A 27,468-nucleotide genomic window follows, 5' to 3' on the forward strand; every position below is an offset into this window, starting at 1 on the left:
GCCTAGTGATCTCTTTTTAGGTAGTTTACAACAAAGATGGATTAAGGATCAGTTTAGCTATTAGCTCAGCTGTTTTAGTCTGCCAGCTTGACTTTCTCCCAGAGATAGGCCAGTTTAGCAGCTTATCTTCTCAAATCTGCTCTTGTGACCTATATTTGCATAGGGCACATATCCCATGGGACAGCAGGTTCAGTCCTTTGCACGCTGTGCATTACTATCCACTGTACATCGAGTTTTCTTCAGGTTTAATAATTGCTACAAGAGCACACACACAGGTGTGCATCATACTGCAAATATTACCTTGGGACTTAACCACAGGGAGAGGAGAACAGTAACAACAACCTTGCACTAAAATTAAGCTTAAATAAAATGAAAGCAAAACTCCACAAATTTATAACTAGAAATGGAGGTGGGATACTGTCTGACTGCACTCAGAGCATCAAAGTTTCTCATAGCTGAGAAACAGACTCAATTCAGACTTTCTTGATAGTTAGCTCCATAATTTGATAATTTTATAAAATACAGTGTTTACTAGTAACAGCAGTAAGAAGACCCTAATGCAAAAGAAATTTTTATTATTACCATCAGGTCAGAACAGCTTTCTTTAATATCTATTCAAGGCAGGGCTCGAGGCTGTGTTTGGTCTTCAGGATGAGTAATATTTTCCTAGGTAATGATTTGTTCTTGGGAGGTCTAGCTGATTAGCTTCCTGATAACCTTGAACAGAGAGCATTAGTGAAGAGCAAAATGACATTATAAAGGGGGGGAAAAAGCCACTTACCAAAGAGCAGACAAGGACTCCCTGCCTGCACACGTGCAGATCGATGGGTTAGTTTGTTAGGTCTGTGTTTCAAGATCTTTTTTAGAGACGCTCACATTTATTACTGAACATGGCTTTGAATGTGCCCAAGTGCTGCAATGATCAATGTTTCAGGGTTATTACTGCAGAAAGGGTCACGACCACCAGCACTTGCCAAACTGCCTGGAGCCCGCAGTGGTGGTCACTATGGCAGATGTCCTGTTCAAACCCTGCCTTTGGATTTGCCCAAAACAGGCTCATTTTCTTTCCTAGACGTGCCATGCGAGGGCAGCAGAGATTGAGGAACGCGGAGTTGGTGTGCAGGCTCTGAGGGGACAGTGGCACTGCTCGGGAGGGGTGCCCGGAGGTGTTCCCAGCCACTCGGCTCCTGCCTCGGCAGCCTTCGGGCTGCTGGACACCAGCCACAGGAACTCCTGCAATCGGTGCTGGACATCCCACGGGATGCGGAGCCTGCGAGGAATCAGACGATAAACAAGCCTCAGTCACTGAGTCCATAACACTTTAAACTTTTGCTATGCAGTCCCCATCCCTGGAGGCATTTAAAAGGAGTGTAGACACTTGGCGGTGTGGTTTCGTGTTGGGCTTGGCACTGCTGGGTTAATGGTTGGACTCGATGATCTTAGAGGGCTTTTTCAACCTAAATGATCCTGTGATACTCACCACTAATGCAGGGGGGAAAGGATACAGAACAGCCAAAGCCTGTGTCCAACTTTCATGCCTTGAGCAGTAAAAGCTCAACATCGAGATTTTGGCTGCACCTGACTCTGACTTCCAGAGTCTCGGTTAAGTCTGTTTGATTTGGTGACACTCAGCGATTATTTTACAAAGAAGGAAACGTTGTCATTTCTCACCCTCCGAGGCCAAACCACAGCTCTGACTCTTTCCTTGCATATTTGTGCAGTTGCCATGAGGTGGAGCCGTGCACCAAATCCCAACCGGGAATCAACGGCGACCGAGGACTTTCAGCTCTTTTCTTTCCACTTTAGCCAGGCTGATCTCAAGCCTCCATCCAAAGTCAGGTGATGTTTGCAAGCACCGATAAATCAAGCGGAAAGCGCTGATGGTAATGCTGCTCGTTACTAATCGGGTGCTGCAGGTGATGTTAGCCATTCCCACCATTCCCAGGTAACAGGGTTGCCTTGGGATGCAGTCAGCCACCGAGAACAGAGCTGGTTAGATCATGCTTTGGGGGTTTCTGTTTCCGTGTCTGTGCTGTGCTGTCCTGATTACTCTTGCACTTGATTCTGAGGCTTAAAGAGGGCTGAGCAGTTTGAGTGAGAGGCTTGGCATGGAGAGGCAGCTACAGGTGCTTTTCTCTAAGCTGCCTCTCAACCCTGTAATCTTCTTTCCCCTATAAACTGAAATCCTCAGCTTTTCCTCCAAGTGTACATTCTGATTCCTTTTGCCTCTTTGCCCGGGGTCACGGTGTTTCCTGGCTGCCAGGGTGGGATGCATTGCTTCTACCCAGAAGATGAGCCAAGCCTGTTCACAGAAACCAGAGGGACAAAGCATCTGAACATAAATCCCATACATCTGTGGGCAGCACAGGCAAGGATGGATGCATGGATGGATGGATGGATGGATGGATGAACATGTGAAAATGCTCCAAGCCCAGCACTGTGATTTGGTTTCATTTTGACCACTCTCCCTTGAAATAGCAATTCTATTCCTGGTAAAATTTTCATGAAGGAAAATCTGAAAATCTGTGAGATTTCAATTTTGCAGGAACACTATTTCCCATTTAAAAACAAACATCTTGGAAAAATTCCCAAGAAGATCTGAATAATACGTCTGTAATGCTGACAGGCGCAGCCCCTGTGATCATGTGTCTTTCAATGCCTGGGGTCTATTTAAGTTATGAATCCCATCTGTCATGCACAAGGATGGCTACTGAACATCCCAATAAGAGAGTTGGGATTTTTCTGGAAATACATCCTACAATAATATTTTCTGGTATTTGGTGTAATAAAGGGAATATTGTCATTGGTTACCTCACTGATATGTAACTTTCTGTTGGCAAATCTTTCACAGTAAGGTTATAATAACATCACTCTTTGGCATCTCTGCCAGATTCTCAACTCTTTATTTTCTGTTCTGTCATATAAGCTGAGTAATTTATATGCCTGTTCGATACAAAAGGTGGTTATTATATGTTTCAAGAAAGAGATTTGACAATACCTGCCTTGTAAGAAATACCGACTAAGTCGTAGAGAGGAAAGGCAAAGGAAAATGCTGTAAATCAAGAGGTGACAAGGCAGTTTTCAGATGGAAGATTAGAACATTGTTCAGGGTTCCACAAACAAATATGTTGAATTATAGACAGAAAGCCACTCTCTAGCATTTGTCCCCTGTTGCTGCAGTCCTTTTAAGGACACAAATCCCACTGAAGTCAAATTGTGTCTATAAAGTAAATTCCAAAATTAATCCATAAGTAGATTCTGACATGGAAATGCTTATTATTAGTTTGATTTGTACAAGATGTATAGATATGATTTCAAATAAAAGCAACATTATGGAAAAAATTACGTCAATTGCAGTTTTGTCTGAATAAGGACTGCACAGTATGAATGTGTCCCAAAATAACACATCTGCAGTGATCTAAGTGAAGCTTAGCTAACATTCCCTGCACTGTATTTTTATACAGGTGATTCTGTGTGACTGCCTAACCCGAGGTCTAAAATTACACTGATCCCCAAGCTCTGTCAAATGGGTAGAGAGAGGCCCCTTGCTCTATCCAGGGAGAAAGAGCAGTGATGGACACTGGCCTGATGCCAGCACTGCCCTCCAACCCATACAAAGATGCAAGTAGATGTGTTTCAGCTGAGGGACTAAGAACCCTTTGCTGCTTGCAATTGCTCCAAAACGTGCCATCACCGGTCTGCCTCCTGTTATATGGGCCAACAATGTGAAGAGCTTAAATACAGCAAGAGCAGGAGGGGAGAGAAAACCCATTTGGGTGTGGGACTGTGTGGCAACACAGCAAAGGGGCTGTGGAAAGCTCCTGCCTGGGTCTGCAATCTGCCTTAATCCCCCGAGCAAGGCGAAGGAGAGCGCCTGAGCACCGTGGGAAAGAGCAGCTCGTCATGGAAAAACATCCAACGCTGTCAATCCGGTGCTGAACTCCTCTTTAAGAGGCTGATAGGACAAGCCCACCCTGCTTCTGCCAGTCTGTACTGCCCTGCTTTCCAGGGCAGTGCTGCTCCACCAGCAACCACCCCTGTGGTGGACTATCCTGCTGTCCCTGGGCCCTGGACACCACCGTGCAGCCCAGGGGCCCTCAGCAGCCACAGGGAGCAGGGCTTATCCTGCTCCTGGGCAGTGCCTCACTTTTGGATACTGCAGAGAGACCAAGGCACGGGAGGAGGAATTCATCCTGCATTCACCTTGCCCTTGAGCAGAGATGTCATTTCCCAGCCTGAGACTGGAAATCCAGACCCTGATTCAGAGAGCAAGGCAAACCTATCATTACTCTGAATTAAAACAGGAAGATCATTGCCACTGAAGATAGAAGGGCACATTCCCTGTCTCAGAGCAGTTCACCTGGGAAAAGGGAAAAGCATTCTCACACTACACTGGGGAGAAGAATGCACGTCACTGCTCTTTTGAAGTGGCAGCTTGGGTAGGAGCCTGGTGGCAACAGATGTGATCCTTCCTCTAGAGGAGCTGCTGAACTGTGTCGTGCAGAAGTGGATTTCCAAACCGAGCAATACCTGCTGTCTTGAGTGACCTACTTTTTCTGCACGCTATGAGAACAGGGTTAGGCAACAGCTAATCTGGTGCTGAAAACTAAAACTGTTGGGCTGCAACAATTATCACATGTCTGGTGAAACCCATGGCAAACCTCACTGCCCCTGACAGGGGTTCCTGGGCAACACCCCGTTTCAGCCCAAAGCTTTGGGGGCATATCTAGCAGGAACACAGCCCTTTGCTAAATTGAGCATAATCATTCAAATTCATTTATCAGATCTAACAGGAGCTTTTCTTACTACCATGCGTGGTAATTTACTAAATGTAGTGTTTTTAATGGTATCTCTCAAATCAGAAAAAAATTAAAAGCATTTTTGTGTTGAGCATCCGAGCAGTCCTGTGCATTGGGATGAGCAAGGCTGGCAGCAGGATGAACACACCAGCAAATCCAGCTTTCCCAGTGGCCTTGCCACATATCACAAATAACACCGGCTATAAAATCCCACCCTACGTCACCATCACTCTTCGCCCGGCCCTGTGCTAGCAGGGCTCTCACAACCCTTCCCTGCCATTATTTCATCTCCTCTGGGTCAGCAAATGCTCAGTTATATCTGTACTGATTTATATGCATCTCTAGTTGAGTTTTCACCGGGATCGGAATTGTTCATTACCCATACAGGGAGGAGAAATAAGTTAACAAGTGAGTCACTCATTTGGATTTTACATTAGGTTCTAATGCCTGTGCTACATGACTAACAACTGTTTCCAAAGTTGGGATTCAATATTATATTTCCTGATACTTTGACTGTATACAGATTTTTATTTCTGATCAAAATCTGATTTCTTGATAAATTGGCCAATTAAATTAAACAGCTCTCCCCAAAATGACCCCCAGTTACCAGCAAAAAATTTAACCCTGATGGTTGCAGCTCCAAACCCCAGTGTGTTTTATCTCCCTTTTTTTCCCTGAATGAGATCCTGGCACCCTAATTCACAGCCACCAGAGCTGATCTCCACAGAGAGCCGCAATCAAGTCAAGTCTTTCTTTGCAGCACAAAGGAAATCACATTTCTTTGAAACGCCGAGGAAATCTGAATGTGTGTTCCTGTTTAGCATGATTAAGGTGTCACATAGCACTCCCACGCACCCCGACACAGAGAACTTCTTGCCGGCTGCTGATGTCAAAGCAAATCAGCTGAAAACACGAAGGGGTTCTGAGAAACACAACTAGGACGCGCCAGGCAGGCTGCCAGCGACCTACCCAGTGTTGTATGGACCAGGCAACCTCAAGGACTAACCCCACACAGGGGATGGGGACAACACAGTAGTGTCCCCTGCCCCCCCCAGCTGATTTCTGATACAGGCTTGGGGAATGTATTTTTTGTCACGCACAAATTTCTGAGTGTGAGCTGCTTGTTGCTGGTTATAAAACCCTGATAATAACAGCAAATGTATCCATAGCAATTGGGAACATCTCCAAGGGGTGCACTGCTTTGCTTTTGGATTTTCCCAAAACCTTTTTCGTGTGTGCTACATCTTGATCCCAGTCACCTGGGACATCTCTCCCTGTTCTGTCTCTCATTGCCCAGATGGTTCCGGCTGCCATCCTCTTGCTTTTCTTCAGCTCTTTGTTCTGTATATTTTTGCTTGTGTCCTGCGGTTTGTCCACTATTAACATTAATAATTTAGGAAATTGTCTGCTTCTGCTGAAATCAATTCCTGTGCTACTGCTGCTAAGTGCTGGGCCTGGGCCCAAGAGCTGCTATGACAGGGCCCAAACAAAGCAAACAAAATGAGAACAGAGGAAAACAGGCGCCTTATCCTTCAGCACCCTGTGAATTTAGGTGGGGATGCTCAAAGCCTAAGAAACACAAGCACCAAATTCCAGCTGAATTCCCTTCTTTTTCAAAGTTCTCCCAGTTGCAGTCCTGGTTACAGCTGCAGTCCCTGTTACAGTCCTAGTGCTGGAAGAATTCAGCCTCAGAGCAGGAGCCCCACAAGGTCCATGTTATCCCCAAGGCAAAGCTGCTCAGATGCAGTCAAAGGGGACTGACTCAGTAGAAAATACATCACTCTGTGCCTCTGCAGGTCTTTACCTAATGAAAACTATAGAGAACCGAAGTGCTTGTGGAAAGCTATTGATGCAAGTGGCTCTTTCTAAGCCCCATCAAACCTCCATCACTCTGCCAGGGACCATTTCCCAGAGCTACACCAACCTCACACAGAAGATGCCGTCCTGATGGTGAATCATTTCCTTGCAAGTGGCAGAGGAAGAAAAGCACCTTGTGTCTCAGGGCTTAAGCCATGGGGACCAAGTTCTTCTTATTTCCTTCTCTGGTGTACACAGCTACACCACGGAGGGCTCACATGGGGAAACTATCAACAGCAGAGGGCACAGGCTCTGTCTTGGAGAGACATTTTATGTTCTTAATCCCTGGACTTTAATAGCTCTGTGAGGGAGACAGATAAATAACAAGACAATAAAGACAGTGATTTAGGGACCAGGTATGCAGACAGTTTGACTAAGGCTGAGAGGATAAATTCATCTGGTATAACATCACTGAAGCTCAACTCTGCTGTTGAGCCATACAGCTGGGCTTCTCTGTCCTTCCTTGAGCAGCATTTTAGCGAAAGGACTTTTTCACTGGTTTTTTTAAGTGACTGGATTAAGACACCACCCCCAGATACATGTGGGCTGCAGATGTCCCCTGAGGGCAGGAGAGGTTGGCTGGCCAGAGGAGGACTTGTGCCAGGGCTGGAGCTCAGCTCCCACTGGGAGCTGCCAGCACCCTGCAGCTGGACCCAGCCCCAGCACATTGTGTAGCCTGGCTGCCCTGCACCCCGGGGCCGGGAGCAATCCTGGGAGCACAGGGAGGATGCCAGAGCACAAATCCCAGCTTGCACACCCAGGGAGCAGCCGTGCCAGGGAGGGTGTGGGCATCCAACGCCTCCACTTGCCTCCTCCTCAAGGGCTTGGCTGACATCCCCCTGAGCCACAAACCTGGATGCTGGGGACCCAGCACTCCACTCACCAAGCCCTCAGTTGGATCCATGTCCTTACTCCGGTGTTTGCTGACCGCTTGCAGCAGCTGGTGGGCAGAGAATGTGAGGACACACTTCCCTTACCCACCTGAGTCTGAAGTGCTTGGAGGCTGGGCAGGAATGTGGTGCCAGTCATGATGGGATACGGCCAGAAGCCAACGTTGCTACTGCAGTCACATAATTGAATAACGAGAACAGATTAGGCAATCTCTGTGCTTCATGTTGACAAGGCTGAAGGAAAGAACAGAACATGTAATCAAATGAGGGGGGTTCTTTATTTATTTATTTATTTTGAAAGAAAGACAGTATTACAGCACTGTAAGAGGTGGCATAGCATGCGCTAATTATGCTGCTGGGGTTATTCCTCTCTTGCAGGTTTGAGGATAAGACTAAGACTTTTATTAAAGCCTCAGGGAGAAAAGAACTGGAGGAGCTGGATTTCACTGGGAATTAAGCCCCCAGTTCACTTAATGCTTATTCAATAGCTTCTGCCCCTCCGTTTGGCTAACCTGCCTAAGAACACATTCACCTCTTCACATCAGCAACCTGCAATCAGAAAAATCATCTGTAATCCAGCTGCCTCCAGGCACAGACCAAGAGCTACATGGTCTTAATGACAGATCAGGCTAAATAAAAAGCACAAATCCACAATCTGCTATCAGGAGGTGTCTAAGGCTTCCTTCTTTTGATAATTTCTGCCAAGATATTCATGCTGAGTCACTGGGTTTGCAGTGCCATGTGCTGGCAGGAGCTGCCAGAGCTGACCCGGGACAGGGGCTGCTGCTGCCTTCAGAGGCTGAACGAGAGCTGAAAGGAGCACCTGGGCACTTTCCATGGGCTTTTTTGGCTAACTTGCAAGCCAGGATTGGAGTGAAATTGTACTGAAAAAATCATCTGACTGGTACATGAGGCTTTTCAGCTGGATTTCTTCACTGGTTTAACAGGCAACTAGACATCTAGTTATCCAGCTACCCGTTTCCCCTACCCGAGGATGTAATTTGGTGACTCACCACCGTCCAGGTACCAGTAATGACAGCTGGAGTTTTTCCCCAAACAACTGATTTCAGATACATAATTCATTTAGATCCCTTTTAAAAAATCTGGTCCTGACTTTTGTCTCTATGGTGCAAAACACATCAAGTAACACCTTCTGCAGCAGTGACCTGGCTTACCCTGCGTGTGGGAATCATCCAGACAAGCGAGGCTCTTTGCTTTTTTGAATCACTCTTCTGAAGTGATCTGTGGAGAAACAATCTGCCTGAGAAGTGACAACCCCAGACTGCTAATAAATGCCCCCAGGCTTTAGGAAACCTGCCAAAAAACTCATTGAAATTAGCCCAGCATCTTTGGTTTAGTAAAGACCTCCTGCAACATGCAAGAGGGCAGGTACCCCAGGCTGCAACGGGACTTGTGGCATACGTGCAAAGAGACATTTTGCCCTATTTAGGAAGTGGTTGGCTAAGTTATAGGTGACACCATTCCCTGGCAGCGTCATTTGCCCTGACACCTTTTCAGTGGGAAGGCAACTTGTCACGGCCGAGATGTGTGTGGAGTTGCCTTATTTACTCTCCTGGGGTGGCGTGAATCAGAGTTGAAAAGTGCAGTATGTTGAAGTCAACCCCTATTCCCATGATGTGCGAGTGTGAGTCACTCGGCAGGGAGATTCTGCCAGGGTCCCTCCTGGACGACCCGGCTGTGTTAAACACGCCGGAAAATCCGCGGATAAAAACATCCCCAGTGACGCACGGGAGCCGAGTAGGCTCCGTGCCTTTTTGGGGAAGCTTCTGAAACGCCGACGTTTCCTCTTGATCAATAATCTGGTTGGCAGAGCAGGGCTTTGAAGCAATCCAGAAAGCACAGCCTTCTGCTCACACGGCCACTGCTGTTTCTCTCCCGGGAAGATGACGCGCGGGGTAACCCCAGGCACAGGCAGGGGAAGGATTTCTCTTCCATGTCTATTTAAATCTCTTGGAAGAGCTGCTGCTTACAGAAAGTATAATGCATGATGTGAAAGGGCTTTCTGTTCACAGGCAAAGAAAAATTTAAAAAAAGAACGAGTCCCATCCCAAGGTCTCACAGCCGACGGTTTTCCCCGTCATCTCCTTTCTCTCTTCTGTCCTCAATAAATAACACTTGTGGGGTTATCACAGGCTGCTTTCTGCAGCAGGTCTGCTGGAACAGTCTGACAGAGGTTCCTTGGCCTTAAACCCCACCACTCCTCTGATCCTCCACTTAGCAGAGCTGATCCTCCACTCCCTGCAGCCACCACAGTGAGGGCACCACTGTCCTCAGCAATGATTTCCAAGCAGTTGTCCTGACTTGGAATACAAGGAAAAGCCACTGACAAGAATATTTCCAGATAAACATCTCATTAATTTCAACCACAGGCAGCCATGAGTCATTTCCCTTTGACTGGAATCCTCTCTTGTGACCATAGATCTGGTACTGTGTAAAATTCATAATTATTTTGAAAGGATATCAACAAATTGATAATTATTCTCAAAAAATTCAGGCCTAAAAAAAATCCTTTATATTCTCCAGAGTTTAGTGTTAATCACCTTTGTTCCTGTTACAGCTGTGGGATAAAACTGAGTAATTTTACTGCAAAACTGTTGGAGTTCTTTTAAAGCCTCTTTTAGCACTCAAGCAGCAGGTTGAGCTTTCCTTGAACCATAGTTCTGCCTCTGGGTAAATTGTGCCTTTTCCCCCCAAAACAGAAGTGGCATGAGGTGATTCACACCCCTGGGCAACCCGCTCTACAGCCGCTGAGGCACCCTGGGTGGGGGTTACCAGGCTGGCTCCCACGTGCCGTGTGGGATTTGGCAGCTCTGTGCCACTGTCGAGCTTTTCCCTTTCCTTTCCAGGAACTGGCTCAACTCAGCCACACTCTGGGTGCGACTCGGAGCCTGATTAATCGCAGACCCCGACGCCTGAATGCCAGCAGTGTCTCTCATGCCAGCAGACATTTTTCTTTTAGACAGATTAGTTCTTCGCCTCCTCTTTTTTTTTTTTTTTTTGTTCTGAAATAACAACAGCTTGACCAAGACCAAATCCCCAGCCTCCAAAATCAAAGCTAAAGCCGTACCTTGGAGTGCAAACAGCCAACCAGACAGTCCCTGCTGGGGTCACACAGGGCTGGCCATGGCCACATGTGAAGTGATGTAGTAGCATCGTTTGCCACGATCAGTCACTGGAGCCTTTAAGCCTGTACTCAATATCCAGTTGAAAACACAAATCCAAAAAAAAAATCCCCAGACTACTTATTAATCATTGAGGTCTGCCTTAAAATGAGCTAAAAAAAGAACCTTTCCCATCAACTTTCGTGGGATTTGGATTATGTTTTTTCACTGGAGATGAATTCATGACAGAACAGGCCTCTCAGCCAGCAGCCACTAAACAACCTGCCACCATGCTGAAGAGACTTTTAGGGTCCTTCTAGGCTGCCAAAGCTGCTGTGGAAGCACTAGTCAGGATGCTCACACTTAGTGATGGCATGGCTTCAGCTGAGCACAGCACTGAAACTGGGACTTCATTCAGATCCAAACCTCACGTCAAATATTTTTCCTCATGTCATTCACTGTTTGTTAGCCCATGGGTTCACCCTGGTGACTCATTAGTCACTGCTCTTGTCTGAATTCAGTGCATTTCAAGAGAATAACCAAACTTCAGGAGAAGCTTCTTATTGGTACTAATGAAGATGAGAGAAGACATGGTGGTGGGGGAGGATAAACATGGTTGCCATCTCATGAATTTCCCTACTTCTCCTTGGGGGTTAGTCCTCGATGCTGTGGGTACTCACAGGTTTTTAACCTGAATCACAGGGAACAAAATGACCCATCCCTGGCCCATACTGTGCTGGTACAGCCTCCCAGCAAAGGAGTGGCTGCAGATGGGTTCGCTTCATGCTGCATTTCAAGGCATGGAGGAATGGGAAACGTCCCACCCACCTGCTCCTCCATGGGTCACCCCTCCAGCCACTTGCTGCCCTTGGGGCCACACCACAACATACGCTGGGACAGGAATGGGCCCCGCACCGGGCTGGGCTCCCAGTGGCCCCTGAGCAGGGCATCAGTCCAAACCAGGCCCACAAAACCAAAGTAACTTCACTCATGAGCTGGAGCAGGCCAACAGCTCTGTTTGGCCCCCATAAAGATGTTGGAGTGATGGATGGACAGGAGGTGACTCGTGGTGCAGCAATGGGCGGTTGCAGAGCTGCCACATCCCCACGTCACTGCTGATGGCAGTTCCCCCTCATCATCCCTGGGACACGCTGGAGCTGTTGGGACAGCAGTGGGGATGAAAAATGGACAATTTCACCAACTAACTTCCATAAGGAACAGTGAGCAGGGTGCAGCTCAGAGCCCCTCAGTGGCAAGGCAGGGGGAAGAGGAGGAGGAGGAGGAGGAAGGCCCCAGGACCGCAGTGGCTGTGTGCCGGCGCTCAGGCAGGTTTCCTTGGCAGCCGCAAGCTCAGGGCACTCACCATACCTAAGTGAAGATTTTGTTGCCATGGAAACATTGATGTCATCGGCTCTGCAGCAGCTTCAACCTCAACTGCAACTTTTTTTCTCTTTTTCCTCCCACCCTGGTTTGGGGTTTTTGTTTATTTATTTGTACGTTTCTCACAGGAGGTGACCCCGTCACAGCATCCAGGGATGTCCAGCAGCCCAAACCCCTCCTCACATCATCTGGGGGTACTGGGGAGCCCGTCACTGGTAGCTGTGGGATGGGGCTGTATTTTGGAAACACCCATCAGGGCTGTGTTCTGCCCTGCACACAATGACCCATTTTCCCCGTCCTCATAAATTGACAGTATTTCCAAGGAAGATAGTTTGGAAGCTCCCAAAATGTGAAGGAGGTGACCTGGGTAGAGGCTTCCCACCCAAGGAGATGCCTCACACTGGGGGACCTGCTGTGCATGGCGCCTACAGCTCTCACTGTGCAGGAACACCATGAGCTCCCTGCCACTAGCATTATGCAGAGCCACCACCTCTCACTCTCCTGTCAGGAGGAGCCAGACAGACCAACTAAAGAGGAAATTCCATGTCTCCATGAGGGACGCAATGCCTGGGTGAGCACCTGAGGGCTGCTGGTGGAGCTTTGCCCTCGGTGCTCAGTGAGGTTCCCCCATGCACCAGGACAGAGTCTCCCCAGCAATAAACCAAAAACCCCTTTGAAAACAACACCCAGCACATTCTCTGAAGAAAAGAATTGTGAAGGAGCGGAACCTGGAATCTTCACCAGGTTTGAGAATGGAGACTCAGCCCTCTCCTGGCCCCAGCTCCAGGGATGGATACGATCCCATTAGACAAATCCTTGATTCCCCTGGAGCCTCCTTTAACTTATCAGAGCTACTGCCATTAATAGTGGACTGTTGCACAAGTCTGGGTCAGACTGTTCCAGCCAAAAATACATGTTACCGAGTTCACTGCAATGTTAAAACAAGCCTTTCACCTCAGTGACAGGGCAGGAGCAGCGCTAGGGCAGAGCTCTGCTGTCCTGGCTGCCCCTCTCACACAGCCCTGAGTCACAGGGAGGTTTGTTTTAGCTGTAACTGGGACTTTTATAAAGGCCTAATTTATTTTTTTCTTGTTACACTGGACAAACCCTGCTTCTACACTAGGTCATTGTGCAGAGCCTGATCTACTCTTTTCCTTACCAGGAAAGGGATCTTGATGGGTCTCATCCACCTGAATCCAGGCACACAGGCACAGGCGTGCTCCCCCAGCACCATCACTGCTCATCCCATCCATCAGGGCTGGAGAGAGAATCATGTGGAAGGGAGGCAGCTGGTAAAACAGAATCAGAGAGCAACATAAAATCCCAGTTAATAGACAGGTTTACAATACTTTTTCTCTTTTATAAACAACAATCAACCACAACCTGTTTGTTTCTAACATTATGGCCTAAACTGAAATTCAAAGTGTTCCCGATAAATGTGCTTTTGCAACCTTCAAGGATCACACTCTGCCTCTCTGCAGCAGTAAATAACCAAACCTAGCCCCAAGATCTCAAAGCACCTGGCAAATGAGTCACTAACATTAGTTATCCTTAATGTCATCATAATTGGTAAAACATGGAAAGAAAAGTATCCCTAAGCCAAGGTTTCTGTATTTCAATGTAACGAGGTACACTGCATACCAAAGACAGCAGCAACACTTTCATTACAGTGAGACAGTCAGTGGGTCTCTGATCCCATATTCAAAGCAAACTTCTCTTTTTAAAAGAACTTCATGTAATTTAATACAAAACACTGATTTCATAGCAAAGGCTTATGTAAAAATGGGAGATTCTGGGTGGGAGAGACTGCTAAGATTTAAAAGTATCTCAGTTAGCTACGGTGAACAAGTCAGCTTCAAATGTATCCTGCATTAGAATTAAAGGATTAATGTTTGATATCCTATCCCAGCTGGAAGAAAAATTAACAAGAAACTGGTTACTATATCAACTGCCAGATCTGTGAAGCAAACTGGTGTTGAGACCAGTGTGAGGTGTTGAGACCAATTTAATGGTCTCAACACGAACTATATTCTGTTACACAGAGCTGTGTTTGGATCTTTGTAGATGGAGGTAGAAAAAAGACACATATTTACATCAGCAGTGCTGTATCAACAAGGTTCATCCATGACCAGCAGATCTCCGTGAGGTTTGGGTATGTATATTTTTAAAATCTGAAAGAGCCTATTTGAACATTAGAAATGTATTACAGTACTTGTTCTAGCTGGTTGGTGAAAAACATGAGAGTGAATCATCTAAAAAATAATAATAATAAAAAAGCAGGTATCAGGCTAGCAGGAAAAATACCTGCATGTTTGATATTACTGGCAAAAAGGATATTCCAAGATCTGTTACTAATAAAAATGGCTTATTTCAAATATTTATTTAAACTGTTCCCCAGTCAATAAAAAAGAAAATGGAAAAAACCTGCATTGTAACATCCACTTAAAACAAGTATTTTGAGATAAGTACTCTATTTAGTTGGAAAAAATCATTAAAAATTCAAGACACAGCAATATAACTGAGTGATGTGTTCTAACAGGCACAGCTGGTTGTTGTTACAGGGGCTGGGAGAGGTCAGCCCTGCCCTTAGCCTGAGAATGATGGCAGCACTACTGCCTACTGCTTGTAGATGTGTACAGAGTTTCAAGGAGCTCCTTCTCCAGATTAAAAATCCTTGTACATATGAAAGAGGAGGGTACTGCAGCTCCCAGCCATCAGGGGAGTGGAAATCCCAAAGATGGGAACAGGCCCAGCTGGTGCTGTTTTCCAGAGGGCAGCAGTCCTGGGTGGAGCTGGCATTTCCCTGCTTTGCTCTTAGCTCATTACTATTTTATTCCCTTACTGCATTTAGGGATTTCTAGTCCAGTCTGCTCTGTTTCCAAGAGGACTTTACCTGAACAGAGTCTTGATGTTCTCTGGGAAGGATAAGGACTGAAGACTGTCAGAGACACTTCCTGTGCTCAGTGCTGAGGCTCAGAGATGGAGCCTCTCCCTGCCCTGGGGACCGGGGTGGGTCACAGCCCTGGGACAAGGCCTGGCCCATCCTGGGACACACAGCCAGCCCTGAGGGGATCAGGACACCCATGGACACTCAGGAGGGCTCTGAGCAACCTGCAGATCTGCCCTGAGGACAGTCCAGACGCTCCACAGCCACCCGAGACATCTCCCCATGAGGTCCCTCAGTGTTAGGCAAGGAGCCTCAGGTCCTCATGGATGGGACTTGTGGATAACTTGGCCTCCACCTGGTTTGAAAGGACCATATGAACAAGACATACCCAGCTCTTACCTGGTAAAAATACGATCAGACAACACTTCAGGTCAGCAGCTGTTTCAGCACTCCCCTACAAGCCGAATTGTCAGGATTTCAGGCACATACTTTACTCTCTGAGCGACACACAAGCCATACCCACAGAGCTGGGAAACTGGAGGCAACTGATACTTTGTGAGATTCATCTCTGCGTTTGGTCTTCTGAAACTCAAAATGTGGCTGTGAGCAGTGAAAGCAGCAGTAGGAAGGTAAGACAACTGCAGGGTTTTAATGAGGCCATGAGAAAATTGCTCCTGAAACTCAGCAGTGCTGCACCTTTGTGCTTTTTGGACTTGCATCAGAGCTACTGCACTAGTTCGGGTTGAAAGCTGAAAGCTGTAGGTTGGACAAGCCCCTGGCATCAGAGTCCCTGGGAAGATGGGCAGGAATAACCTCCCAAATGGAACCAGGCAGCTTTTCAGTGGTTCCATTATCAGCGAGCAGCAGCTGGGCACAGGCAGAAAGGCATCATTATCCAGGGGAAACCACCAGAGCCCTCTACAAGGCCCAGTGCTCTCCAAAAAAAAAGCTCAGGAAAACCTTTCCAAGTGCAAGCTGAGATACAGCAGCTCCATTATAGCATGTCTAATCTCCACCTTCTGTAACCGACGGGAGAATCCTCGGTCTGACGCAATCCTGAAGGATTCTAACAATGCTGCTCTGTAACTGCCACAGGCTGGGGAAAGGCAGCTACCCCAGCACAGCGAGGACTCCTGTGCCAGGTGAGACAGACCCCGAGTACCACTTTACTAAACAACACATTGATCATCTTCAGGCTTGCTCGGATTTTGTTCAGCCAGCTGCCATCGCAGGGGTGAGATTATGCTGGTTTGGGAGCAGGGAAGAAGCACAAAGGAGGAATTTCTTGGAGGCCATTGCAGAAGGCAGGACCTGGGCAGGTGTTGAAGGGGGATCTCACACACATCCACATGGGCTCAAGTCACCCATGTGGCATCTTGGAGAATCAGTGCACTGTGGACGTTCAGGCTTCTCCCACCGCCGATGATCCAGCTGAGGTTGCAGATCCCCATGGCTGTCGCTGGTTCCCTCGAAGGCAGGAGCTCAGGGATGGAGTCATTGCCCACAGCAGGACGAGCAGCTGTGTCCAACACGTGCCTTCATCTGACCAAAGCCCAAAACTCTCCTTCCTTGGGCAATTTCTCAGTCCCTCATGCAACATCACAGGAATATTTCTGGCTATTCAGGGTCCAGAAAGGCTTTGTGAAGTCCTTGCTATTGCCAGGGGAGGACAGCCCACAGGCAGCAGTGACTGATCAAGGGGAAAAGACCCAAAAAGCCTGACAGCCTCAGCTACAGCTCTCTGGTTTCACTGAAGAAAAAAAATAGAGGCACAGCTTATTGCCTTTATCAAGGGCCACCCAGTGAGCACTTCTTAGCTTGGCTGGAAGCACAGTAAAAAACCCTTGTGTTTCTCCATGTCCTGAAGTCTCATTTGTAGAATATAACAGAAATACAGATAAAAATGAGAGTATAGGAATACAAGTGATGAAGGCAGCTCTCAGAACATCTGTGGGGGTTTCAAGTGGGGCCCATTTGTCGGAAGGCTAAAGAAGTTCAGTAACCATCTAGACCGCAAAGGCAGAGTTGTGAAGCTCCAGCTGGATCTCCTGCTGGCATCACACACCAGGGATCTTCATCAGGGACAGCAGAACACAAATACAGCACATCCCTCCCCTTGGATGCTGCCCTGAGATGCACCATAATACACAAGAACCCCTCTGGAGTCTGGAAATGCCCCAGTGTTTCCAGCACTGCCTACATCAGGCAAGCAGTGCAAGAAAGCCCCCCACCAATGCAACTCCTTCCATGGCCAGTGCAAGGGACTCCTTAAGCTTTTGAAGGACTGGGGACAGTGCAGAGCTCAACAGCCTTGGGGAGGGATGCAAGAACTGGACACACAGAGACTCAGCTGTCCTCCTCCTCCTCCTCATCCCTTCTAGGTGATAGTACCTCAAAACCTGGTGACTGGTGGAAAACAGCCCCACTCTGCAAAGGGCTCTGGTGTCTGCACCTCCCACAGTGTCCCCACGTCACCATCCAGCCAAAGTCTCCTTCAAAGAAAACACAAAGCACGCAGCTAAAAGATATTCACTTACAGTTTATTTTTGCCTGAAATTATTTCACATCTCTTTGTACACAGCTACAGAACAGTAGTAGTAAACCATTGGTAAAAGCAACAGTGCTAAGGAAAATGTTGGCATTTTTTTTTCTTCTTTTTTTTTTTCTTCTTTCTTCCCATACTGCATCCTCGTACAGTTTGGGATTTGAAGGGGGGAAAAAAACCTGACACACTACATGAGTTAAGACTCAATTTCTGTTTCATTATTAAAAAAAAAAAAAAAAAGGAAAAAAGAGAAAAACAACATTATTTGGGATGGGGTAGTCTACGTAGCAACAAACTTAAAAAAAAAAAAAAACAACAAAAAAAACCTGAACAAAAGCTTGGCTTCCATTGAATAAGATTAAATATATATATATATATATATATAAAAAATTACATTGGCTGTATGTGAAACCTCGAGGTGCTGAAGAATAAAATAAAGGTGTTAAACAGAGGAAAAATTTCTTTTTGTTTTGTTTGTTTTTTTTTTAAATAAGCAGCTCTGTACAATGAAGGCTCATTATGAAAAAAAAAAGTCAACAGCATAGTTATAAAAGAAACCACGATTTTTAAAAAATCATCTTCTAAGCAACTGTGGAATTTGAAAAATGTAGCAGTCACATTTACAGACAGGTCAGGGCTATCGGATCAGCAACACAGCGATTTCCTCAGAGTCCCCAGAGGAACATGCAGAACAATGCGTGCACAGAACAGGTGAGGGAGGGAGGGGAAGGAGGGGGGGAAAAAAAAAAAAGAAAGAAAAACAAAACCAGAAAAAGCTGATGCACGAAGTGGAGGGAGAACTTTTTTTTTCTCTTTTTGAAATATCGGACGTAAACAGAAAACAACGGAGGCAACTTGTAAAATCTACAGTTTTTGCGAACACCCCATTGGCAAAATGAACGACGGGTTGTCCCCATCTCCTCTCCCGCGTTTAAACCTGACGTGGTTTAAAAGACTAAAGAAAGTTTTCAGACTTCGGAAGGAAATGTGACTTTTATTAATCCCTGTATCCCCTCCCCCAACGACCACACCCCCCTTTGATATTTTCCTTCCTATTTGATAACGTTTGAGGCATTTTGAAATCAAAAAGACAACGCGATGAATGTTGACAGAGAGGGAGTATAATACAGTCTGCATTACTAAAAGGCAATTCTTCAAGGAGGACATTTCCTTAAAAAAAATAATAATAACAACAAGACAGCAAACTAGTTTATACAGTACTAAACGCAAAAAAAGGGTAAAAGAATTAACAATTCATAAATAAAAGACAGGTCCCAGACCTGTTATTTGTGAACCATTTTCTTAAATAGGTGCATTATGTAAATCTTATGTACAACAAAATTACTTTGCATAACAACTGCAAGGACACGGGGGGAGGTGAAAATCATATCGGTTTTGGTTTTCTTCTCTTGAGATTTTTGTAAGTTTGATTTTCTGGAGCAAAACTGGTGAAAGAGGAGTTCTGGCTGGCTGGGTCCCAGCCAAGGAAACCCAGGTAAATAATGACAAATGAATATTTTTTTTTTCTCCACACGGCATAAAACACAAAGGCAAATAAAATCCACAAAGGTGTTTGTTTTTTTTTTTCCTCTTTATAATCCTCTTGCTGCTACAAAGTCCTTTTTTTGTTTGTTTGTTTGCTTCCTTTTCAATTTAAATTATGTTGATTCTGAAATCACAAAGCTGAAAGAATCCAACGGGGTCCAGGCTTGCCCCGTCCCCCCGACACACACAACGCCACTCCGCTACCCCACAACCACAACTCCTGCCACCAAGTCCCCGGACTCACTGCTCTACAGGTATTAGCCAAAAGTTATTTTCCGGTTTGGTTGTCTGTTTTTGTTTTTTTTCTCTGTTTGTTTTAAAAATCTTTTCCTTCTCACGAGAAGCAAAAGAGAAAAGTCGGAGGCAGGGAGAGTTCACCACGCTTCGGTGTAGCGGACGTCCACCTCTTTCAGGTTGGGTAGTTTAGCCTGTGTGGGAAGGGAGGAAGAAGTCAGGATTAATGACACATGTTCAGGACTCGGGTAAAAAGTCTCTGTGAAATCTGTACCAGAAATCAGGTCCAGATCAGACCCTGATCTTCATTTTTTATACAAATGCTTAGGAAAATGTGTTTGTCAAACTCCCACTGAGAAGGCAGTGGACTCAAACCGAGCGCACAGCCACGTGTTCCTCCTTCAGCCTCCACTAAGGCACTGCTTGATTTCTCCCTTCAAGTACTAAAAAAAGTTGGAGAGTTTAGCATCTTTTTGGTGTCTTTGTGGTCTCCCTTCCGTAACTTCCGTGTCGTTCCTGAATTACCCCGCGCGAGGCAGACGGGGATCGGCTGTTTGTGCTGTTCCTACCTGTCGATCCCGTTTCCGTGCTCTCTGACCATAATTGCATGGCTAATTCTCTCAAAACAAATAAACACGTTTAATTAGGCTAGGGCATAATTGAGGACTTGGAAGTTTCTAGGAGTCATTATTACCTCACTCCTTGATTTATGTGCATGCATATTTTGATAAGAGCTAGTCATAATCCTACAGACACTGCCAGCAAATAATTTTTCAGTTAGGCAATAATGACTTCAGTAGTGGGTGTTTATTTATTGTCTGGTTCAGCCTGCCTGGTACATATGTGGGTGTCTGTGTGTGTGCAAGTGTGTTTAGTGGGGTGGGGGATGGAGCCGAGAGGAAATGTCATCACTGGCTTGTGCCCCAAATGCTCTCGCAGACCAAGGGGAGAAGAAGGAAAGATTTGTATCTAAAATACATTCTTTGAAGTCTGAGCTGTTCTCAAAAGACCTACAACCATGTGCCCCAGGGAGAGAAACTATTACCCTCCCTTGAACAGAGCACTAAAAAATGGCCACCAAGATAAATCTCAGTGGAAGAGGTGAAAGGGGAAAAAGTGACGCCTGCGTGTTTTCTCAGCTTTTTGAATTCTCTGCAGCCATCGGGACCCTGCTCACAGCCAGTTTTGCTGTTTGCCCTGGCAAGTCACTTTCTTGTGTTGCTGCTAAGGACTGTTAATGCAATACCAGAGCAGAGGGAACTGGTTAGGAAAATATGAGTTTCAGTAAGAAGTCAGTGGCAAAGGGGCTCAAAAGCAGGGTGGGACTGGGAGAGCCTTTCAATAGATGTGATTTCAGAGCCCTGGGCCAAAATCAGCATTGACCTTGATTGTCTGTAAATGCCTGGGGCCTGATACAAGCTCCATTGTGTGAACCCATCTGTAAGCCAGCTGTTGATTCCAAGGAGGACTTCTTTGCATATACAATTGTGACAGGAGTTTGAAAACTTGATCTTGAAAAATCCATGCAAGCAGGATTGCAACTGAGTCCCTGGGGGAGCCCTGGCTCTACAGCCAGAACCAAAGAGAGACATTTGCAGTGGATTTTGAAAGCAGAGCAGTCTCAGGGCTTGCCTCAAGTTAGAAACTCAACCCAAGATTGTGAACTTTTGAGCAAACCTGGCCCAATCCAAGGTTTCAACATAGAAGACAACCTAATGCCAAGTTTCATCTTGAGTGTTTGGGTTTCTAAGGTAAGATTTCGGGAGATGCGACTCACACAACACCAGAGTGAAGGCAAAGTCCACACGAAGTCATGAAAGCTGACGTATCTCAGGCAGGTTTTGTCTGAAACCACCTGGGGCCATTCCCCTCCCACAGCTACATTCTAGTTCTTTACACCATTTTGACAAAACGTGAATTCACAGCAACACCAGACATCTTACATGTCACATTTAGGAACTGGGTATTTGTGCAGGCATTTCTGCTTAAAGCCCACTCCAGTCCTAGAGGTGCCAAGATAAACCTGCATCCTACTCAATGATTTTAATTCTCCCTTTGCATTCCAAAACAAAGCTCTGTAACACTGTTCAGCCATGTTGCTTCTGGTCCTGTTAACACTACAGGACATGGTGTGCACTAGATTTTACCTGTTTCTGTGTCCTTCATCAGAAACATCAATATGCTCCTATTTATGAAATTTTTAGTGACAAAACCTTTACTGTTGAGAGCATTGGCGAAAAGATTCAGTTTCTGATTCTATCTCATACTTCGCCATTCAGTATACTAAATGTTTCCTGGGTCCATCAAAGCCAGCAACCTCCCAATGCTGTTTTCAGCCATTTTCTCCCCAAAATAATCCACTTCACCCTCTTTGGATAACTTTCCACCCACTCCATGGGGCCAGTTCTCTCTGCACTAAGTATCACCATCATGCACATGCTAAATCTACTTCTCATCTTTAGTGGATGCAATTCACAAATACCTTGAGATCTTCATAGGTATCTGCTGAAAGTTTGGTGCTGTTCATATTTAAACTACACAGGCTCTTCATGGCTAAAAGAGAAAACAGGCAGTTATTTATGATCATTCCACATTTTCTTAAAATAATCAACTTACAGTAGGCCAAAGCATAAACAAGATGTATGTGAGCACTCTCAGGAAAACGCTGAATAGTGTAAAATATAGAAGTACAAATGGATAAACAGCTGTTTGGGCCCTCATCCAGGAAAAAGTCCCTATTTAGGACAGGCCATTAAGCATATGCTTAAGTCCACTGACTTCAAAGGAGTTCAGTCAACTTCTCGTAATCGCTTTCCTGCACATTATTCTGAACAGTGCCCGTTCTCAGTGCTCTGCGTGGTGCTCACAGGGGCCATGCTGATCTAGCAGTGCTCCCTCTCCTCCCCTCATACCCATTTTAGGCTCCAGTTCTTAGCAGAATAGTTTCCTAAGATGAGCCAAAACTACTGGCCTGTCTGGCACGTCTGCGTAGGATCAAGCCTATGAAAGTAGCCCTGTAAATCCAACAGCAAGGTTTATAATACACTGCTGGATGCAGGAGAGGGTTGCATTCTGGCACATTGAGCAGGTTTCAGTGCTCAGGGAATCCTGAATGCCTCCCTCTGCCTTGCTGGGTTTAACCTAAGAATAGGGAGTTTCACCTCCCCAGAAAAGAAGGAACAAAAAATGCCAGAAAGAGTATGGAACCTGCTGTGCACAGTTGCTAAACTGATTGATAAGTTGCCACATGGCTTTGCAATCTTCCCCTCCTGCACCACAAGGTCAGGTCCCACCCAGAGGGGATGCCCATGGGAGGGTGCGGGAAGAAAGCTGGGAGGTCCCAGGGCAACAGGTCACCATGTGAGATGGAGACAGGTGACATCAGTAAAGGCAGAGGCAAGAGCCAGTGTATGGTCCAGGCTAAACAAAGCCCACACAAGGCCACCAAGTGCCATCAGGCTCAGGTCACCATCCCACTTCCCCTGCCCACACCTGAACGGCCGCATGTGTGGGCAGGAGGGAGGGAAGTTCAAACCCAACCACAGCCAAGGCCTGTCCTAAAATCCCTACGGAAGCATCGCTGTGGCAGCCAAAAGTTCAGCCTTCCGTGTGAACCCGCATAAAACCCTCAGAACCCACAGGACCTTCCCACACAGCCCGCTGTGGTCACTCACAGCTCAGCGCCAGCAGCCCCGCGTCCGTCACCGGCGTCTCGCACAGGTTGAGCACCTGCAGCATCGTGAGGTGCTCGGACAGGAGCCGCAGCCCCGCGTCTCCAAACTGTGGGGCACAAGCAGAGTTGTGTTTCAAACAATGCACCAACACCTTGTGTAGGGCCCTCAGTGCAAACAGGGCACGTGGAAACGGCGTTTACAGATGAGCCCTCAAAGCCACGCTCTGCTCGTTCACCACAATCGCAAATGACAGGAGGGAAAGCAAGTAGTTTTATCCCTGTTTTGCGGGCGGGGAACAGAGAAATTAAGTGACTTGTGCACACTTAACCACAGCCCATCACTTAATTAGAATGGTGCCTTTGAAGCCTGGACTTTGTACGAGCGGGCTCCCACCCAGGCTATACATGATGGTTGCGGCAGCCTCAGCCAGTTCCCAACCACATCACACAGAAAAAGCGCAATGCAAGTGGTATTAATTAGCTATTTTGGTCTCAAGAACAATGTACTATTGATTGGTAATTGTTCTATTGACCCACTTGGTTTCTGCTGTTTCTAAATTCTAAGATTAATGGAAACCAGGATATCGCAAAATAAAATGGAATCTAAACCCTTTTTATTCTTTTTTAATAAACCCACGCACACACATAAAATCTTTGTCCAGTGAAATCAAACTCATTTTGAGCAAGAAGCATCAAAATTTTCAAATCCAAAAGTCATATTGTTAAGACAAATCTGAAGGAGATTAAAAAAAGAGTCTTAAAAAAAAGCATGGAATCAGTTTCTAGTTCGTACTCCCCATACAAAAAAAAAGGAAATTTCTGGGATACAAAGTAGTTAGGAACACCAAACAAAATATTTACGTGACATTTGGGTTAAAAAAATGCTGGTTTTTGTAGTTGCACTGAGAATAATCATATTTTCAGGGAACACTACAAATAGTTGCTAACAGAAAATGGGGGAAAACCTATTCAGTGCAGAACCTCAGAGACCAAAAGCAGGGGCAAAACATAGAAGAAAAATTTAATTTTAAAACTTCTTTCGATTAACAGCTGAATAATTTATTCAGTTAACTTCGTCTCTTTTTGCTTACAAAATAACATTTTCCTTCTACTTGTTCATTATTTGAGTTTCTTTTTGTTGCTGTCAGGTTGATCAGCATTCAGAGCAATTCACTACCTAAACTGCACAGCCTCTGTGCATTGCTTGACCAGATGAGATGCACAGCATCATGTTTTTGTCCTAAATGCATGAAAACATAAGCACTTCTCAGATGAACAGCACAGGTACAGTACACAGCAGCAACAATGCCCAACTGGACCATTCAACCCAAGATAGCAGCAACCCTTCTATAATTAAAAATAAAATAAAATATAAAAATTAAATTAGGAAAAAAAAAAAAGGCAAAAATCAGCCGCCCAGATAGGCAAGGCCACAGGAAGGCCTCATAAAAATAGCATGAGGACAAAGTCATCTAAGCAAGCCTCTTCACACACTCTTCCTGTGCTGACGTAATGTGAAATTTCAGAATTAGTCAGCACTGGTTCCTGCTCTGAGTCTCAGACTGCAAAGCACTTACCTGAGTCGACCACAGGTTCAGCTGCTTGAGCGAAGGCAGTTTAATGAGATGCTCAGCACAAGCACTTGTCACGTTGGTGAAGGCCAGGCTGAGGTTTTCCAGATTCCCGAAAGATCCCGAGCTTAGCAAGCGGGCCAGGTCTGCATCCTGAAAGGAGGCAACAGATTGATAATCAGGATCATGGATCCCCCAGCCCGTAACCGTCCGTGTCACCGATACTGGTAACCAGCAGGAGTTGCACAATTACTCCACTTGTTTACAGTAACAGAGAACCACACAGAGAAGTTTCTGTTTGTTTGGCAAGCAGCTGGGCTCTTGTGGCAGCGTTGCTTCACACACCCTGGGAAAAATTTGTCCAAACATTAGGACAAAAATGTTCTTTGCGTGTGTATCCTTATGAGACATGAAGGCTTCAGTGCCGGGATAAATGCTGAAGCTGGGTCTTTAAACTTCATGAAGATTTAACCACAAGGTCCAGATCCCAACTGTGTTCAGGACTGTTACCTGGCCTCAGTGAAGTCAATCTGGGTTTTCACCAGGCTTAAATGCAACAGTGCTGGGTCTCTTTTGAGACTTCCAAGTCTGAGATCCAGAACTGCTGCCTTTTTAATGCAAAATTCTGTCCCCAAATCTGCCATTTCAAATCTGCACAGCAGTATAAACCTGACAGTCTCATGCTTGTGCTGGGGTTGGAAACTGCTGCACAGGCCCAAGAGGAGAAATGTGCCCTTACTTGTGTAAACTCCAGTTGTGTTGACAGAGCAAGCGGAATGGCTCCCCACTCAACTGCCCCAAACCACTGTGCCACATGGCAAACATAAATCAAGTGTTTAAATATGGAAAGACAAAGCTTGTTTTTCTATTGACATGATTAACTTACCGTGGACTTGGATGGCAGTGTTAACCTTGTGGGGCCACCTTTTCTTTGCTGTAAAAGAGAAGATATTTTGGTCAAACAAGTTGCCATTCTATATTTCAGACCCACGGAAGTACAGCAAGCTCTTCACTAGAACAAACCCTGCTCTGATTTCAAAGCTTCCTGCCACCTCATCCCTGCTTTTTCTGCACTGACAGATTTTTTTTCTGAGTGTGCCTGTTGCTACCCAGGGGACACCCACTAACCACAGCTAAGTGGGTCTTCTCATGCCATTTCCCTGCTCCAGCCTGCCAGTATTTAGCTACTTTCACTTTAAAGGAAACAGCTTTAAAATGCTGGACTAGGAGAGCAAAGGCGTTGAGACTGTGCAGCTGATAAAATCATTTGTTTGACTTCAAAAAAAGCATCTACTTTTCAGGCTGGGAGCAGAGGTTAAAGACAAATATAAATGTGAAAGAAGGAAGAGGAAGGTTGTGCAGGGCTATGTTTGCAAAGGTAAAAAAGTGCTAATGAGAGCAGATCTGGTTTCAATCTGTAGATCCTGTCTTTAAAACCAGGAAAAAAAACTTTTTCTGTAGGCTCTAGCTCTGAGAACTAGACCTAAAGACCATCTCAGTGAACTGCTGTGAATGTCAGAGCATTCAGAAATGCTGGCCAGCACTAGAAATATTTGCTACTCATATGTCAAAAGGTGGCAGAATTTGACAAGCTGACTTGTAAGATCTTGAGACAGCAGGGTTTCACCTTTATTCTTTCACACAGATCCTAAGCAGGTTATTGAATATCATTCATAAACATAGTATGGGATTAGTCACATCACTAAATACCACACAGTATACATATTCACAGTAAAATCCTCCTAGCACTGCTCCCATCCTGTTGTTAACTGGGAATTTCACACCCTGCTTGTCCTTCTTTTGAAGCTCCATTTCTGCAGGGCACAGACCCCACCGTGCTATGGCAATACCGTGTGCAGGGGACATACCAGCTCCTTCAGCTCCCTCTGCCTCTCACACAGCTGTTCATACATTCTCTTTCCCACGTCTGTGCTTTCCAGGGTGGAGATGATCTGGAGCTGGGTGTCGTTGTTATCAATGATGTTGTATTCCAGCATCAAACACAAAATCTAGCAAAGCAGAACAGAAGAAGAGTGGCCACTGCAGGGCTTACATTCCATATCTTTCAAATATCCTAACTACACTGGGCATGGCAGTTTAAATTCCTGGCTAAGTTTTCAGAGCATGCATTATGTAGGTTAGATTAGAGGATTGTAGCAACACTTACTGACCTTCCAAGACAAGAAACCAATTTTTTGTTCATAAAGAATGAAGTGTAATCTCTAAAAGTCAGCCTGTCCATCCTGTCTTCCATTAATGCTCATTCCTTCTGACTGAGAGGTGCAATTACTTTGCCTCAGACCTGGGAGATGGCTCCATGCCACAGCTCTCTTCAGAACAGGTACAATCGATCCAGTATTTCCCAGGTACACTGGATAGGCTGTGGATGGGCAGAGCTGGGATATTACACTCCAGCAGCAGAGCCAAGCAGCTCCTTAAGTGCCAGATTTTCTGTCCCTAAGTGCTGAGGTATCTGTGCAAGCAGAACATGTGAGGTGTATCCAGTCCATGGGGCAGGATGGCAAAAACCTGAGAGGCTCTGAGAGAGGATGATGGTGGAAGCTCACTGCTGGGGCCAGGACACTCTCCATTGGGAACACACCTGACTCACCCCTGGGAAAGGGGCTGCCAGGAACAAGTCAGACCTCAGAGGCTGATTCCAGACTTAGGACACAAGCTGCCCCTCCATGCTGCCTCTCCTTTTCAGCTATGTATCATGCTATTAAAATTAAAATGCAAATCTCTTAGTCCCTCCATAATTTCAATTATTTTTAATGAAAAAAAAATGCAGCAATATTATATTCAAATGCATGCAGCATTCTCCTTAATTTACTGGATTGAATTAGCATGGACAGATCTAAGCCAATGAAAATTTGTAACGCCTTCCACCCTCTACTTCCACTTAAAATATGGCATTTATCAAGAAACTTCTCTTACAAAACCCAGAAAAATACCTATAAACTAT

The 27,468-nt window shown here is 45.8% G+C and overlaps 1 protein-coding gene across 1 annotated transcript in view; it reads right to left on the reverse strand.

Moving 5' to 3' along the window:
* Positions 1-17,454: 17,454 nt before the first annotated feature.
* Positions 17,455-27,468, reverse strand: part of CMIP (c-Maf inducing protein) — a 132,929-nt gene continuing 122,915 nt past the window's right edge. The window contains exons 16-21 of the mRNA XM_027646795.1: positions 26,372-26,512; positions 25,390-25,437; positions 24,510-24,656; positions 22,934-23,039; positions 21,742-21,812; positions 17,455-19,453 (exon numbers count right to left, since the gene is read on the reverse strand). Coding sequence (XP_027502596.1) covers positions 19,400-19,453; positions 21,742-21,812; positions 22,934-23,039; positions 24,510-24,656; positions 25,390-25,437; positions 26,372-26,512 — 567 coding nt within the window. The 3' untranslated portion in view covers positions 17,455-19,399. The remainder of the gene's footprint in view (positions 19,454-21,741; positions 21,813-22,933; positions 23,040-24,509; positions 24,657-25,389; positions 25,438-26,371; positions 26,513-27,468) is intronic.

This window comes from Corapipo altera, unplaced genomic scaffold (genome assembly GCF_003945725.1).
Source record: "Corapipo altera isolate COAL_440 unplaced genomic scaffold, ASM394572v1 62, whole genome shotgun sequence".
Lineage (NCBI taxonomy): Eukaryota > Metazoa > Chordata > Aves > Passeriformes > Pipridae > Corapipo > Corapipo altera.